The sequence below is a fragment of the Carassius carassius genome, chromosome 21, assembly GCF_963082965.1.
Source record: "Carassius carassius chromosome 21, fCarCar2.1, whole genome shotgun sequence".
Classification (NCBI taxonomy): domain Eukaryota; kingdom Metazoa; phylum Chordata; class Actinopteri; order Cypriniformes; family Cyprinidae; genus Carassius; species Carassius carassius.
Window position 1 is genome coordinate 2,888,259 of NC_081775.1, and position 15,941 is coordinate 2,904,199.

The following is a 15,941-nucleotide window of genomic DNA, read 5'->3' on the forward strand; positions in this document are numbered from 1 at the left end:
TTCATCTTTTTATTACATGGGATTTTGACCAAATATGTTTAATATAGATTTTTGTAAATCATTGCAACAAGACGGTAAAAATGTGTGTGTGTAAAATTAGTTTTGGTCATATAAGATAGTAATAATAATAATAAATACCAATACAAATGAGCATCAAAAATATATATTTTTTAAGAAATTGCATGTGGAGCATGGCCCTGATCCCAGCAATGGTCTCACTTTTTTCCTCCTCACCTCAGATCACTGAAGAACATAATGCTGGTCATGATAGAAAGGTGCATCGCAGACCTTCATTAATCAGATGAGCATCAGAACTAGACCTTGATCTCGAGTCTAAGCCTGTAAAAGAGTTCGGGAAGCTATCTGAACTGCTTCCAGGGATGCTCAGTCCATATGGACAATACTGATGTTACAGAACAATCGAATAACCCTGGATTTATCAGTTTGACCAGGTGATGGTCAGCTGCAGCTGCAGGAAAAAAAAAAGGTTAATTGTTAAAAATAACAATAGTTGTTTAGCAGTATTTAGATCTGGCATATTGTTCAGTTCTTGACATATTTCCAGTTGCTTCCAGATAAATGCAACATCAGATAACACAGCTGTAGTGGAGCAGAGTGGAGGGTGATGACATTGTTCATACGTATACTGGCTAAACAAACTTTAGCACACCCAAATATTGATATTCAGGTCCACTAAGTAAAAATGTCTCAGATACAGAGGAGTTTGTCATCGTCATCAGATCTGGAGAAACGTAGCATTACATCACTTGCTCTGCAGTGAATGGGTGCCGTCAGAATGAGTCCTAACATCTGATAAAAACATCACAATAAAACACACCACTCAAGTCCATCTGCTGACATTTTGAGAAGTGAAAACGGTTTTGTTTTGTTGTTACTTTAAACCCACACACATTTGTTTAGAGCAGTTTTGTTTTGTAAACACCGCTTGATCTGTGCAGAGCTCTCTCCTGATTCAGACCAGATAACTGGAGAAAGAAACATTTTGGCTAAAGGTCTTGTATATTAGCCAAGAGCAGTGGTTTGAAGTTAAAAAATGTTGATGGATTAGTTTTTATTAATATGGATATTAGCTTGTATCTTCTCTCAGAAGGACTTGACTGTCAGCATGTTTTCATTTTTGGTGAACTATTCCTTTAATATAGAGGGACAGTCTACAATAAACAAAAAGAGGATATAATTAACCTCAGAATGATTCATTCAGATCTTAATCTTTTACTGTTTATAACAGGAAACAGGAAATGCATGTATTTCAGTCAAATAGAGCCACTGTACAACAGAGGAAAGACAAGACTTGGATTTAAAGACGAGCTGGGTCTAATCAACATTACAATGCAAAATCTTCTTAAAACTGGTCCAGAACAGGATTAAATGATCAGAATTGAAGTTTCAAATACACTTGTATCCTCCTGAGACCCAGCTAAGTTTGTGTCTCTGTAGAGGACATTATATTTGAGTGAATGTCTCGGAGATGTTTCAAGTCTGGATGTCGTGTGAAGAGCACATTTGGGGTTTTCACTCTCCAGAGATAGCGAGTGTTTGATGGTTTCTTCCTGACCACTCCTTCTCCTCGGCCTTTAAAGATGGCCGAGATAAAACTACATCTTCATGGAAATATATTTTGTAATTATCATTTAAATCTGATTAATTTTAAAATTGGACTAGCATCATATCTTTCACTTTGTCACAATATAGGGAAGAAAAGATGTGTCTCCATTTCTGTTTCAATGCAACTTTAATTGCTTTCCCAGTTTGACTGTTTTAAGACCAATTTTGATTAAATAAATTAGACTTACTTCAGCAGGCACAGAAAAATAAACTCTGCCATATGGCAAAGAGTATGACTGAAGCAGGAAAGCACTTAGTTTTCTGCACAAGCTCGTCCAGTGGAAATGAGTAAGGTACGGTCTGACCTCGTCAGTGATGCACCCAAATCATCCGACACATCTGAGATTTAGTTTGTTACAGCAACTCATCACCCTTTCTAGCGGCTCAGTACAGTGCTAGGACATGCTTTTTAAGATTTTGTTTCTTAAAAGAAAGTAGGTGTGCCATAACCATTACAGTTCAGTCAACTACAAGATGAGGGTTTAGGGTTGACCGTGTTGAAGATGCGTCACCAAATGAGTTAATAACCACATTTCATTTCTTGAGAAGATGCTCCTTTGGGGCAGTCAAAACGACAATAAAAAAGAAAGTTGGATTCTCTTGTAGGGCCAGTGGGGCAATTCTGGTGAACACATATATATATACACATACGTGTGTGTGTGTGTGTGTGTGAGAGAGAGCTGTGCTTCCGGTGTCATCTTCCAGCATGACATTACCAGTGGCCCTCTTCAGGCTTTACTCACAAGAGCTCACACTGTGCTAACCCTACAATAGACTTCACCTTGGTATCTTTGCATGATGGTTTACCATCACTGTTAACCATTTAATGACAACCAGGGTTGGGATGGTGGCTCTCACGACCAGTGCTGGGGAGATTACCTTCAAATTGTATTTCAAAACTGATTACAAATCACATGACCAAAACTGAAGATAGTAACATAATCTGGATTACTTGTATTAGGTACTGTATTCTGATTACTTTTAGATTATTTTTGACCTGATTTATTTAAATGGAATTATGGTGTACCAAAGGGATTAAAAATTGTATGTATATAGATAGAGATAGATAGAGGTTCGTTTAGAAAGAAAAAAAAGGTAAAAGGAAAAAAGAATTCAGGTGAATCAAATTATAAATTTACTGCCATTTTCTGAATATGTAGTATAATATAATTACAAGTACTTAACTTTTTGAAACGATTATGTAATACAGATTAAATGCAATCGGTTATTACCCAGAGATGGATATTCAATCAGAAACGATACCGTGTTTAAATCAATACACCAGAGATGCTCATGTGCAGATAATCTTACAGGACTGGAGGACGAGACACCAAGTCCTGAGACAAACAGGCAACACAACTGGAGGATAAGACAAATTCACACACACACAACAAATGTCGAGTGACTTTTTATTTGTATTACTGACTTGAGCCAGCATGACTACTTCTACACAGACGACCCTCTAGAAAACAATACTTCAACTCAGCTAGTTCAAGAGTAAAGGACCAATTAAAAACCAAACATTTCTATCCTCCTGTTTTTTTTTTTTTGTCTTTTGAGTTCTAAGTTTGTTTTCGGTTCTGTGTACAAGTCTCATAGCTGAAAGGAACATGCATATGGCATAATAATGCACATTATAAAGTTCAGTATTGACGACATTTCAAATTAATACAAACAAATGAATGTTATTTCATATAAAGGTATCAAACTTATAGGTCCTTATAGATCAATACTGGAACACGATAATAAGAGTTTCCAATAATAAGCTTCCACAGCTAGTTGAATATCACAATGCCATCACTTCCAGCAAACAGAAAACCTCAGTTACCACATAACTTCCTTTTGGTTTAATTGCACTTTTAGTTTCTCCTCACTTCCTGACTGTATTTATTAGTTTTACGCCTCAACAAACAAAATGTGACACTATCTGCTTGTTGATGCAACATGTTTTCTGTTTCCTGAATTTGTAATGCTCATATAATAACCATGTGTAAAATGTATTAAAAACAAAAACAAAACAATTGGACAGAAAAAGACACAAGCTTTCTCACAATTGTTAACAATACTATCAATATCACATGACCTCAGCTACCTCACCATACAAAGCTAGAATAACACCAGTCTCCGACACAAAACACCACGCAGGTTTCGCGTCTCAAAATATTTGTTCATATTGAGGCAAACAATAATTCTGGCTTCAAACCATTTGACGAAACATAACATTTTCTAAAACCCCTGAATTTGCTATAAGGATCACTGATCTGCCGAATTCAGTACAATCTGTTTTATTTCTCTAATATTTAATATCGTCACACCCTTGAACACAGAACGAATGTCTTCTGTACTTATTGCTGCTGCTAAGTTTAAAACAAGTCATCTGCTGTTCTTCCTTTAGGAGTGATGAAAATAAAATACAAAAACTAAACGCTAAACTAGGATTCTCTCTTCAAAGAACAAAAAAGGCACTAATGGTCAGAATGAAGATCATAAACGAAAAACAAACCAAATTGAGGGCAAGGTAAAGCAGGGCAGACCCTCGTTTCAGCGCTTCTGATCCTTTTAGCCAACCCAAACGTTGTACCCACACTTGGCACGATAGACAGAGAGAACTACAGCATTCCAATTTGGAATTAATTCATTTCCTCTTGTACTGAATGCAGAAGGTCAGTGACCCACGGAAAGCTTGAGTGAAGGTGCTTGAAACACTCACAATAAGGTACAGTGCTTAATTCATCCAGGCTAATGTAAATATATGAATATTCTCTCGGTTACTGTTAATTCACGCTTGATCTAATGTTAATTTATACAACGTTATGAGACGTATTCCTGTATAAAGTAACAATACTAGATTAATAAATGCTGCATTGTTTGTTATTTGAACCTTATTGTTGAGTGTTAGGAAAAAATCCATTCAGATTTTTATCGATTTGCTGGTTTTGTTTAACCAAAGTCTTCTGATTAGATTAAGCCACTTTTTTTTTTTTTTGTTCACTTTGAAATATTAGTATGTAGACAAAATAACAGTAATAATAAATAGACGAAAGCCCAGCATTAAAACGTGGCCGTTAAAAAACGTGTCAGTGTGAGAAACATAACATTTCAGTAAAACACACAGATACTCTTATGGATTCATTTGATAAAGATGAAAGCACTGGAGAATATGGATCATGTGAGTTATGAATACATGACGAATACTCTTAAAATAGTAGTGTAAAATACGTGAACGGACTCCTAGACCAGAACACCTCAAACTATAGACTAATATAACAAAAAGCAATATGACTTTATATTAAAAGATCAAAGCTTACAAAATCTCAAAACATCGATGAATGTCTTGAGGAAAAAGAACATTAGCCCATATTTTTATTATTATTATTTTTTGTAGTTTAATTTTATTCATTAAAGTTTTCAGGACTTTGTGACCTCTGGCTTCCCATGTGTGTAAAAAGAGCCCAAATGCATCTCGTAGGTCCAAGACGGTTTACTGGGTTTGTAGGCAGTGGTGCAATGTTGAGTTCCAGCTCAGGCTGAACGTTACTGCAAATCGGAAAACAAAGAAATAAAAGCCGTTAGCTTTGCGTTTAACGTTACGCAGCGGCTGCATCTGCTCAAGCGGCGTTCCAGCAGAACTCAATGGAAAACCCGGATTAGTCAGCAGAAGCCAAACGCAGCTCATGTGATGCGAGTGTGGAAAAGAAGGACAGGATGCAGGAAGCCAGAGGTTCTCACAAGAACTAAAAACCTCAACCTCACCAGGTTAAGCCAAATAAGTAGTGAAGTTAATGAGTTATACAACGTTTTTAACCAGTCAATGGAGAAACATTTGGCAGACCAACCAGTAACATGAATGCTAATTTTTCATTTGTAACTGAAGCGAGCAAATTTTAACTGGCCATTTTAATATTTGGACTATATGGTCAATTAAATTCCAAAATGAACATCAATAATGTGATGAGTGTGGGCAATGCCAGAGGCATCCCTTCCCATACCGGGAGTCGAACCCAGGCGGCCTGGTAACAACCAGGAATCCAAACCACTAGATCATATGGGAACAGACCTGGCTAGATTAACATGAAAGATGCATGTAATTTTTAACACTGCTATTTAAAAATACAGCGATTCAGAGAAGCCATTCATTAGCCCATTTGCAGCAATTCATGTATTAATCGACATTAGCTTGCAAATAGTCTATGAACTTTTATTTCGGTTTGTCTAAAACCCTAGCTCGGCATCAACCGCTTCAGTTGTGTCAATCTTTCACGTGATGCAAACACAAAATGGTGAATGCAATCTATAATGGAGATGAGAGATTCATATCATATACAGATTACAAATGTGAAGGTTGAGTGTAACTAGGAATAAATGATCTTATCATGAAAAGCTGATTCAGGATGTTTTAAGCAAGCCAGAGAATGAAAGCCTGAAACTTTGAATCTTTTGTTTGCCAAAAAGAGAAATTTGGTTTGTCCTTCTCATCTTGAAATGAGACAGCCATGCTATTTAGAGCACAGAAACGACAGATAAGGCCTCCCTAATGTTTCATCTGCAATGGAAATATGTTGACAGCGTGTGGCAAGCCCTTCACCATGACTTCACCATGTAAAGCCGTGTGTGCTCAAGTAAACGTAATCGAGTCTAAGACATATTAAAGCTCTCAGTTCTGCAGCCAGACATTTAATGAAAAAGCAAGCCAGAAGCCCACTGGGTTCGTGGCACATTCTGATTTATGAACACGCGTCGTTCCCGCCTGCCTCACGAGTGACATTGTTAAAACACACACACACTCTCCAACCCGTCGATTTTCGTTTTTGATGTTATTTCTGTTTTCTTGCAAAAGCAAAACAAAAATGGCATACTTCTAGGAGTTTTCCTGCACATCAAGAAGGCAGGGAGGAGGTTTGCATATTTAGTTTGATCAGGCATGTAAACACGAGTTACCTGATTGGACGGGCTGATGATTTCAGAGGCAGGAGAGAGATGGACAGAGGAAAACGGGCGAATGGCTATTGACTTGTGACCACAATTCAACAATCCTATGGCTAGCACTCTCATTCACGTCTAATCTAAAAACGCTGCCTTGAGCTGTAAAATTGTGCAATTGGGTTTGGTGCCGCTAGCAGAAATACACTTCACCTATAAGACTAAACTTTATTTCATTCTGCCCTTAGCTAGCACTACAACATGCACCTGGCTACGAGGATGCTAGCAGGCATGACCATATTTAGCCCTAAACACACGGACACAGGTTAGCACACAGCAAGCAAGAGAGCGTGTGAGTGGAGCTTTGTACAGTGGCTGATGAGGCTCACGCAGCTTCAGTCGCAGTAGATCTTGTACTTCTCACTGCAGAACACCACCGGCGTTCCCAGGAGGCCGTTGGGCTCTGCTCGACCCCCGCAGGTGGCGGCGGCCGGGTGACTTACGTGGGAGTGGGTGGGTTTCCCGCGTGAGGAGGCGGTCTTAGAGCGGCCATTGGCTCCGCCGCGGCGGGTCTGCTCGTGGTCGAACTCCAGGTCCTCCAGGCGTTGGGTGAGCGCCAGCTTCTGCTGGATGGCCATACGGAGGAGGGAGTTCAGTGTCTTCTTCTCATCCTCCGCAGCAGCCAGCTGCCTCTGCATCTCATCCAACTGAGTCACATACTCGTCACAGCTGAGAGACAGAGAGATGGTTGATACATTAGAACTACAAAAAAAACATTCCATTTTGGTAACATTGTCCATAAGGCCCTGTTTACACCTGGTATTAAGAAGCATTTTTGTCAATCAGATCACAAGTGGACAACAATAATTGGGGTGTGAAAGGGGTGTGAAAAGTTAAACACATTCGACCAGACTGCTTCCATAATGTAAACAGAAATGTGTCCGAACAGCCACTAAAGGTGCATCCTCTTTACATACTGACCAAATTCTTAAATATTACAGTGTTGTTAAAGCACAACAGCAAGGAAATATTTACATTTTGCCATCTGAAATCGTAAGTCTGGTCTGAAGGCAAAAAACTAACAAATATAAACCACCATGTTCTTGTTTTATTCCTGCTTCGAGCTCAAACCCACAGCATTAGGCGTAGTTTTGCAGCTATCACAAATGCTGCTGCTCTGTGTCTCTGTAATCTTCCTGACTTGTCTCAATTCCTCAGCAAATCCAATAGATCAAAAAAAGCTGATGCTGTAACAAACTATAAACTCTCAAAAACTATAAACTTTTCTATCAGTTTAGATATGGTTGCTCCTTTATGCTTCTAGACAATTAAGGAGCACGGTCTGACAATGTGGTATAACTAGGACACTCATGCCTTAAAGAGAGCAGCCTGGAGAATGAAGCACATCTGAAAGGTATTTCGTATTGCATGGGGGGGGGTACTTCTTCTAATAGAAAAGCTCTAAAACTGCTAGATCCGTTTACTTTAAATCTCTTTTAGAAGAAAAGCACATTCCCCAGGCATTTTTTTCAATACAGTGGGGCCAAGTGAACAAAAAATAAAGTATCAACAGACAGACATTCCTCAACAGCACAGTAGTGATGACTTTATGAACTACTTTACTTTCAAGATCGATACTAGTAGAGATAAAATTTTAACAATGCAGCCTTCAGCTACCGTACTACATCAGATAGTCCACTTTAGATCCCCTGAGGAGCAATTCCACTCATTGTCAGCCATAGGACAGGAAGAATGGTATACGCTGGTCAGAACCTACATGTTAAATCCTATTCTAAGCTACTAAAAGAGGTGCTTCAAGAAATCATAGATCCTCTTGTGAATATTAATAATTTCTCAATGTCATTATAGGATGTGTCCCTAAAACCTTGAAACTGGCTATTAAGCCTCTCATAAAAAAATTAATTAATTAAAAAAAAACCTTGATCCTAAAGAATTAGTTAATTTACTCCATTTTCTGTACAAAATACCACAAAAGGCAGTATTCTCTCGCAGCTAAGTTCCTTAGAGTGAAATGGTATCTGTGAGGGTTTCCAGTCAGGATTTAGATTGTATCATAGTACTGAGACGGCTCTCATCAGAGTTACAAATGACTTGGCCTTATCATCTGATCATGGTATTGTCATTTTTCTGTTAGTGCTACTGAATGTTAGCACTGTGTTTGATACCATCAACCACAGCATTATTTTGAGTAGACTACAAAATTATGTTGGTATTACTGGAACTGCATTGGCATAGTTCAAATGGTACAAATCAATTCTTAGCAGTGAATGAGGAGTTATATCGATCACAAGTGCAGTATATGGAGTACCTCAAGGCTAAATACTAGGACCACTGCTTTTCATACTTTAGCTCCATTTTTCCTGACGATATCTCCCATGGTTAACTTGTAGTTTTCACTGTTATGCTGATGACACTGAGCTCTTAATTTCTTTGTGGCATGATAAAACATACCAATTCTCAAAACTAACGAAATGCATAGCTGATATAAAAAAAAACTGGTTTACGAATATATTTTTACTGCTAAATGTAGTTTTCATTATTGGACCAAAAACCCTTGCATGTAATAACCAGACACGTGAACAGCTAGAGACAGTAAAGAAGGAAAATCTGACCACGCCCCAAGCCAAGCCCAATCACTCATTATTAAAAATATATACAGTACAGACCAAAAGTTTGGACACACCTTCTCATTCAAAGAGTTTTCTTTATTTTCATGACTATGAAAATTGTAGAGTCACACTGAAGGCATCAAGGGCTATTTGACCAAGAAGGAGAGTGATGGGGTGCTGCGCCAGATGACCTGTCCTCCACAGTCACCGGACCTGAACCCAATCGAGATGGTTTAGGGGTGAGCTGGACCGCAGACAGAAGGCAAAAGGGCCAACAAGTGCTAAGCATCTCTCGGGGAACTCCTTCAAGACTGTTGGAAGACCATTTCAGGTGACTACCTCTTGAAGCTCATCAAGAGGATGCCAAGAGTGTGCAAAGCAGTAATCAAAGCAAAAGGTGGCTACTTTGAAGAACCTAGAATATGACATATTTTCAGTCGTTTCACACTTTCTTGTTATGTATATAATTCCACGTGTTAATTCATAGTTTTGATGCCTTCAGTGTGAATCTACAATTTTCATAGTCATTTAGTCAATAAAGAAAACTCTTTGAATGAGAAGGTGTGTCCAAACTTTTGGTCTCAATTCCTCAGCAAATCCAATAGATCAAAAAAAGCTGATGCTGTAACAAACTATAAACTCTCAAAAACTATAAACTTTTCTATCAGTTTAGATATGGTTGCTCCTTTATGCTTCTAGACAATTAAGGAGCACGGTCTGACAATGTGGTATAACTAGGACACTCATGCCTTAAAGAGAGCAGCCTGGAGAATGAAGCACATCTGAAAGGTATTTCGTATTGCATGGGGGGGGGGGGTACTTCTTCTAATAGAAAAGCTCTAAAACTGCTAGATCCGTTTACTTTAAATCTCTTTTAGAAGAAAAGCACATTCCCCAGGCATTTTTTTCAATACAGTGGGGCCAAGTGAACAAAAAATAAAGTATCAACAGACAGACATTCCTCAACAGCACAGTAGTGATGACTTTATGAACTACTTTACTTTCAAGATCGATACTAATAGAGATAAAATTTTAACAATGCAGCCTTCAGCTACCGTACTACATCAGATAGTCCACTTTAGATCCCCTGAGGAGCAATTCCACTCATTGTCAGCCATAGGACAGGAAGAATGGTATACGCTGGTCAGAACCTACATGTTAAATCCTATTCTAAGCTACTAAAAGAGGTGCTTCAAGAAATCATAGATCCTCTTGTGAATATTAATAATTTCTCAATGTCATTATAGGATGTGTCCCTAAAACCTTGAAACTGGCTATTAAGCCTCTCATAAAAAAATTAATTAATTAAAAAAAAACCTTGATCCTAAAGAATTAGTTAATTTACTCCATTTTCTGTACAAAATACCACAAAAGGCAGTATTCTCTCGCAGCTAAGTTCCTTAGAGTGAAATGGTATCTGTGAGGGTTTCCAGTCAGGATTTAAATTGTATCATAGTACTGAGACGGCTCTCATCAGAGTTACAAATGACTTGGCCTTATCATCTGATCATGGTATTGTCATTTTTCTGTTAGTGCTACTGAATGTTAGCACTGTGTTTGATACCATCAACCACAGCATTATTTTGAGTAGACTACAAAATTATGTTGGTATTACTGGAACTGCATTGGCATAGTTCAAATGGTACAAATCAATTCTTAGCAGTGAATGAGGAGTTATATCGATCACAAGTGCAGTATATGGAGTACCTCAAGGCTAAATACTAGGACCACTGCTTTTCATACTTTAGCTCCATTTTTCCTGACGATATCTCCCATGGTTAACTTGTAGTTTTCACTGTTATGCTGATGACACTGAGCTCTTTATTTCTTTGTGGCATGATAAAACATACCAATTCTCAAAACTAACGAAATGCATAGCTGATATAAAAAAAAAACTGGTTTACGAATATATTTTTACTGCTAAATGTAGTTTTCATTATTGGACCAAAAACCCTCGCATGTAATAACCAGACATGTGAACAGCTAGAGACAGTAAAGAAGGAAAATCTGACCACGCCCCAAGCCAAGCCCAATCACTCATTATTAAAAATATATACAGTACAGACCAAAAGTTTGGACACACCTTCTCATTCAAAGAGTTTTCTTTATTTTCATGACTATGAAAATTGTAGAGTCACACTGAAGGCATCAAGGGCTATTTGACCAAGAAGGAGAGTGATGGGGTGCTGCGCCAGATGACCTGTCCTCCACAGTCACCGGACCTGAACCCAATCGAGATGGTTTAGGGGTGAGCTGGACCGCAGACAGAAGGCAAAAGGGCCAACAAGTGCTAAGCATCTCTCGGGGAACTCCTTCAAGACTGTTGGAAGACCATTTCAGGTGACTACCTCTTGAAGCTCATCAAGAGAATGCCAGTCGTTTCACACTTTCTTGTTATGTATATAATTCCATATATAATTCCACGTGTTAATTCATAGTTTTGATGCCTTCAGTGTGAATCTACAATTTTCATAGTCATTTAGTCAATAAAGAAAACTCTTTGAATGAGAAGGTGTGTCCAAACTTTTGGTCTGTACTGTATTTCAGCAACAATATTCAGCAATATTGTAAAAATACATACTGTTCTGTAAAAATAAAAAGCAGCATTTTATAATCATGACAACAGCAATATAATAATATTATAATAAAGTATTATAATATATTATAGTAAAGTATAAAGAATCGTTGTTATTAGTGCCTGCCAAAAGTTTGGAAACATTCCAATTATTAATGATTTTTAAATAACTATCATCTGCTCATCTGCTTACACTTAAATTTTTTTAGTTTGAGAAGAGCGCGTTGCCGTGTACCAGCCATTAAACACCAATGCCTCATTTTCTCTCTCTTTCATTTCATGGATTTAACGAGTTATACTTCTACTTCAACTTCTACAGGCTTGAATCCTCATTTGCGCGCACACGCATGTGTGTGTGAAATGCGGTGCTGAAGTGAAATAGCTGGGCAGTTTGATAGCCGAATTGTAAAAGGCTGTCTAATAAAAATAATAGTTATTATTATTATTATAATTTAATACATTAATAGGAGAATGAGCCTAATATCGTCTTTACTATCAACAGAGACATCTGCTTACGCCGATATCTATGACTATTGTCGATACACGATACATCTGCACAACCCTATTAGATAACCGGCTTTACCAACGAGATGCACATAAATGATTGGCTGATATTTATCGTGCACCCCTTTTTGAATGTTCAGGATATTAAACCATTCACATATGATGGACAGACAGAACGATTATGGAGCCACACCTTCCCTAAACTGCAGTTATATATCTACACCTTAAAGCACAGAGTGTGTCAGCACACGCCGAACACCACCCAATACACCTTAATCACTACAAAACACGCAATTACCACCCTACAGTTATTATAAATCATAAAACCTGTGATTTTCTCAAAGGTTTGACTCAGTCCTTCTCAGAAGAGCAGCTCTGAGAATTTGAAAGGACAAATACTGAATAATACTTTTTGGATAGTTCCGGCTCTGAAAGCCAATTAAACCGAATTATAATGTGAATAATATAGTTTTTTCAAGTCAAGTGTATGATTAATGAACTTTGTTACTTGGTTTTCCATTACTGGAATCTGATGGATGTTATCAAACAGTTGCTGCAAATCAAGAGTCTCCCATTTACTTAATGGTGACCCACCATTGGTAGATCTGCTTGTTTGTGTAGCATAACTCAGTTTCTCACAGACATGAACTTTGAACAAGCCTCAGTCTGGCAAACTATGGCGAGCCCACTAAAGTGTGTGTGTCTGAGACATAAAGACACAGCACCTCACAATAGAAATCAGTGCAGCTTCATTTGAGATAGGCCCCTGGGAACAATCACCTCTAAACGCAGGGGTCAGGATTTTCCCGGGAAAAGAGGCCGGGGGTCACACAAGAACCCATCTGCAGCTGTATGAGTGTGCGTGAGAGTGAGGAGCCATGGGATAAAGAGGCGTGAGGCTGTTATTGTGAAATACATCTTGACACACATTCACCTCAGCCGCTTTTCAGCAATGCAGGAAAGAACATCTCAGAAACAAAGAGACAGAGAGAGTGTGAAAGATTACAAAATAGAAAAAAACAAATCAACTATGAACCACACAAAAAAAAAAAAAAAAAAGGTGAAAATGTTTTGAAATCCCAGACAGACACACTCAATAAAGTACAGCAGCTCTCACAATCTCAGTAGTCCCAAGATAGGCATCATGTTACGCAAAACACACAGATATCTTTTTTTTTACTTGTGATTTTGGGGTGCAATATGAGTGAATAGCTTGAGCTGTGATTTTAAAGAGGTTTAAGACTGTGGGAAGAGAATTCAGCCCCCAGTCTGACAATCTGCCCTTATTAACATATAAATACCCCATGGATCAGGCCAATACAAAACCTGGAGCCCCAGAGCAGCTGAGAGTCTGTGGAAAGCTGCTGATGAGATCTTCCCACTGAATAATATGTGCTAAAACGAGGGTTAGTGAAAGAACGGTTTCATCGTTTTGTTCATTAACAGCATGTATGAATGTGAACTCTCGCTGGAATCTTGATTAATTTTGGGTGGGTGCTCCTAAATTTTTACTGGGGCTCCTAACGTTTTAAAGTTGGGATCACCAGTGCTACCAAGTAAAAAAGTTAATTTTGAGCCTTGTTTGTGGAAGGATGAGAGAAAAAGTTTCACACATGTATGCAATTCCTCCCTCTCTCCCTCCCTGAAACACGTTAAGCACAGAGGAGTCATTGATGGTGTTCAGGTGTCAGGAGAGTGTGATTCGACACCATATGCTGGAAAGACTTAACTGTAGATTTACTCTGATCCACACCTGCAGCTGAGACACTGGATTAACTGCTCCCCATCACTGGGAGTCTGTTCTCACAACACAAACTTTTGCCTACGGACATACATTATCTTAATCTGGTCAAAAACTACCAACTTGGACAGGAAGGGTCCCTATGACCTACATGGAAAACAGACAGCTACAGTTTGCTTTTCGCACAGAGAACATATCATGTAGTTGCTACAAACCATCTCAACAGTGATTCCCACAGGATTTTGTGAGAATGTGTGTGAAGGGACATGACCCCGGAAGAAAGTTTTGATTTTTTAAAGTTACATTTATCAGGTGCACATTTCCTGATCGAGGGCAACATTTTTACTGACTGAACCGATTTTTTTTTTATTGTTATTATTTTTTTTTTAAGTCTTTGCATTGACTCAACCGTGGACTTTAGTTTCTCAGTCCACAGTATATTAAAACTAATGTTTTTTGGAAGCTAAACAATTTGAATAATAATAATAATAATTATATCTAAAGTAGTAAGACACGTCTATGATCTACAAACTTTTAAGGGTCTGGAGGCAAACACTGGTATTCACAAGAGCAATACAAAGTTAAAATAAAAGCTGTAGGGCCTAGATTTGTGTGAATTAGAGACCAAGATTTTAGTTTCTTCTGTGTAATCTGTTAATCTATTGTGCTTTTTCATGAATCTGTTGGTGCGTGCGACTCATACCGCGTGGCAAACATGGCCCTGAGCGAGGAGAAAGTAGCTGCGTCCTCTTTAAGGGCTTTGAGCTCATTGCGAAGCTTCATCATGGTTTCAGTCACCATGGCCTTTTCGTTCTCGTATTTGCTCTTCAGGTTGGCCAGTGCCACCTCAGCGGTCTGGAAAACAACAACAAACAAACACACGCCAATTAACAGCTTGTTAATGTTTATTATGTCTTAATATATTTCCATAAATAAATAGGTAATATTGTAATTAGGAGTGGAACGATAAATCAATTTGTGGATTGCTTCTGTAATTTACCAAATGCACTGCAATAGACTTCAGCGGTTTAAAACTAAGCTCAGTATCGATGCATTTGGAAAAACGCAGAATTTATCCACGAACTGATTTATTGTTCCACCACTAATTGTTATGCATTTAGACATTACAATTAGCTCTGACCTGTTTGTTGGCCTTCAGGACGGTTCTCAGTGTGGCTATCTGCTCCCTCTTGGTGCTGAGGAGTGATTTGAGTTTGAGGATCTCCTCCACGCTGGCCTCCTGGTCTCGGTCCGCCCCGAGGCCCAGCTCCAGGGAAGCCATGCGCTGGCGCGAGAGCTCGGTGGTGCGGTCCACTGCTAGCTGCAGGTGTCTGATCTGGTCACGGATGATAGCCACCAGGTTATAGATGTTCATGGGCTCTTTGCGGGGATCAGCCACTGGGGACGGGACGGAGGAGACCGGAGATGATGCTCCATCGCTGGGGAAGAGGCCTCGTGTCAGCAGGATGGGCGAGCGGCGGCCGCGACCGTCAGACCCTGAGGTCTGAGCGCCATTAACGCCAGCCTTACCTTCGCGGTAGAAGTCGAGCATGATGCGGTTTGGCGTTTCGTTGTTGCACATGCACACGTGATGGTAGAGGTTGGCTAGCTCCTCGCTGAAGGTGGCAAGCTCGTCCTGTGCGATGTTAAGGCTGCCCTGGGATTCGCCTGCCACTTCGCTGGCTTGCCGTAGCTCTTTCTCCAGCCGCGCCAGCTGCTCGCGCTCGACTCTGCTGCTGCGCTCCAGAGAAGTCACCTGCACGCCTAAAGATGCAACCTGGCTCTCCAGCTGTGCCCGCTCCTCCTTATACTGAGATTGACAGGCTGAATGTTCAGCTTTTAATGTTTTGAGCTCCTCCTTCAGTTGACTCGCCTCAGACACAGCGACCTGTGGCATCGAAACAATCAGCAATAGATTTTTTTTTAATGTCTTGTGCCACAGATG

General features: G+C 39.2%; 1 protein-coding gene across 2 annotated transcripts in view; it reads right to left on the reverse strand.

Moving 5' to 3' along the window:
- Positions 1 to 3,021: 3,021 nt before the first annotated feature.
- zgc:171572 (protein bicaudal D homolog 2) overlaps positions 3,022 to 15,941 on the reverse strand; it is a 32,662-nt gene continuing 19,742 nt past the window's right edge. Inside the window, exons 7-10 of one of the 2 annotated variants that reach the window (XM_059503023.1) lie at positions 15,138 to 15,884; positions 14,700 to 14,851; positions 7,050 to 7,275; positions 3,022 to 5,163 (exon numbers count right to left, since the gene is read on the reverse strand). In XM_059503023.1, the coding sequence (XP_059359006.1) occupies positions 5,161 to 5,163; positions 7,050 to 7,275; positions 14,700 to 14,851; positions 15,138 to 15,884 (1,128 nt within the window). In that variant the 3' untranslated portion in view covers positions 3,022 to 5,160. Of the gene's footprint in view, positions 5,164 to 5,667; positions 7,276 to 14,699; positions 14,852 to 15,137; positions 15,885 to 15,941 lie in introns of those variants that run through there. The other variant, XM_059503022.1, reaches the window with a different exon arrangement.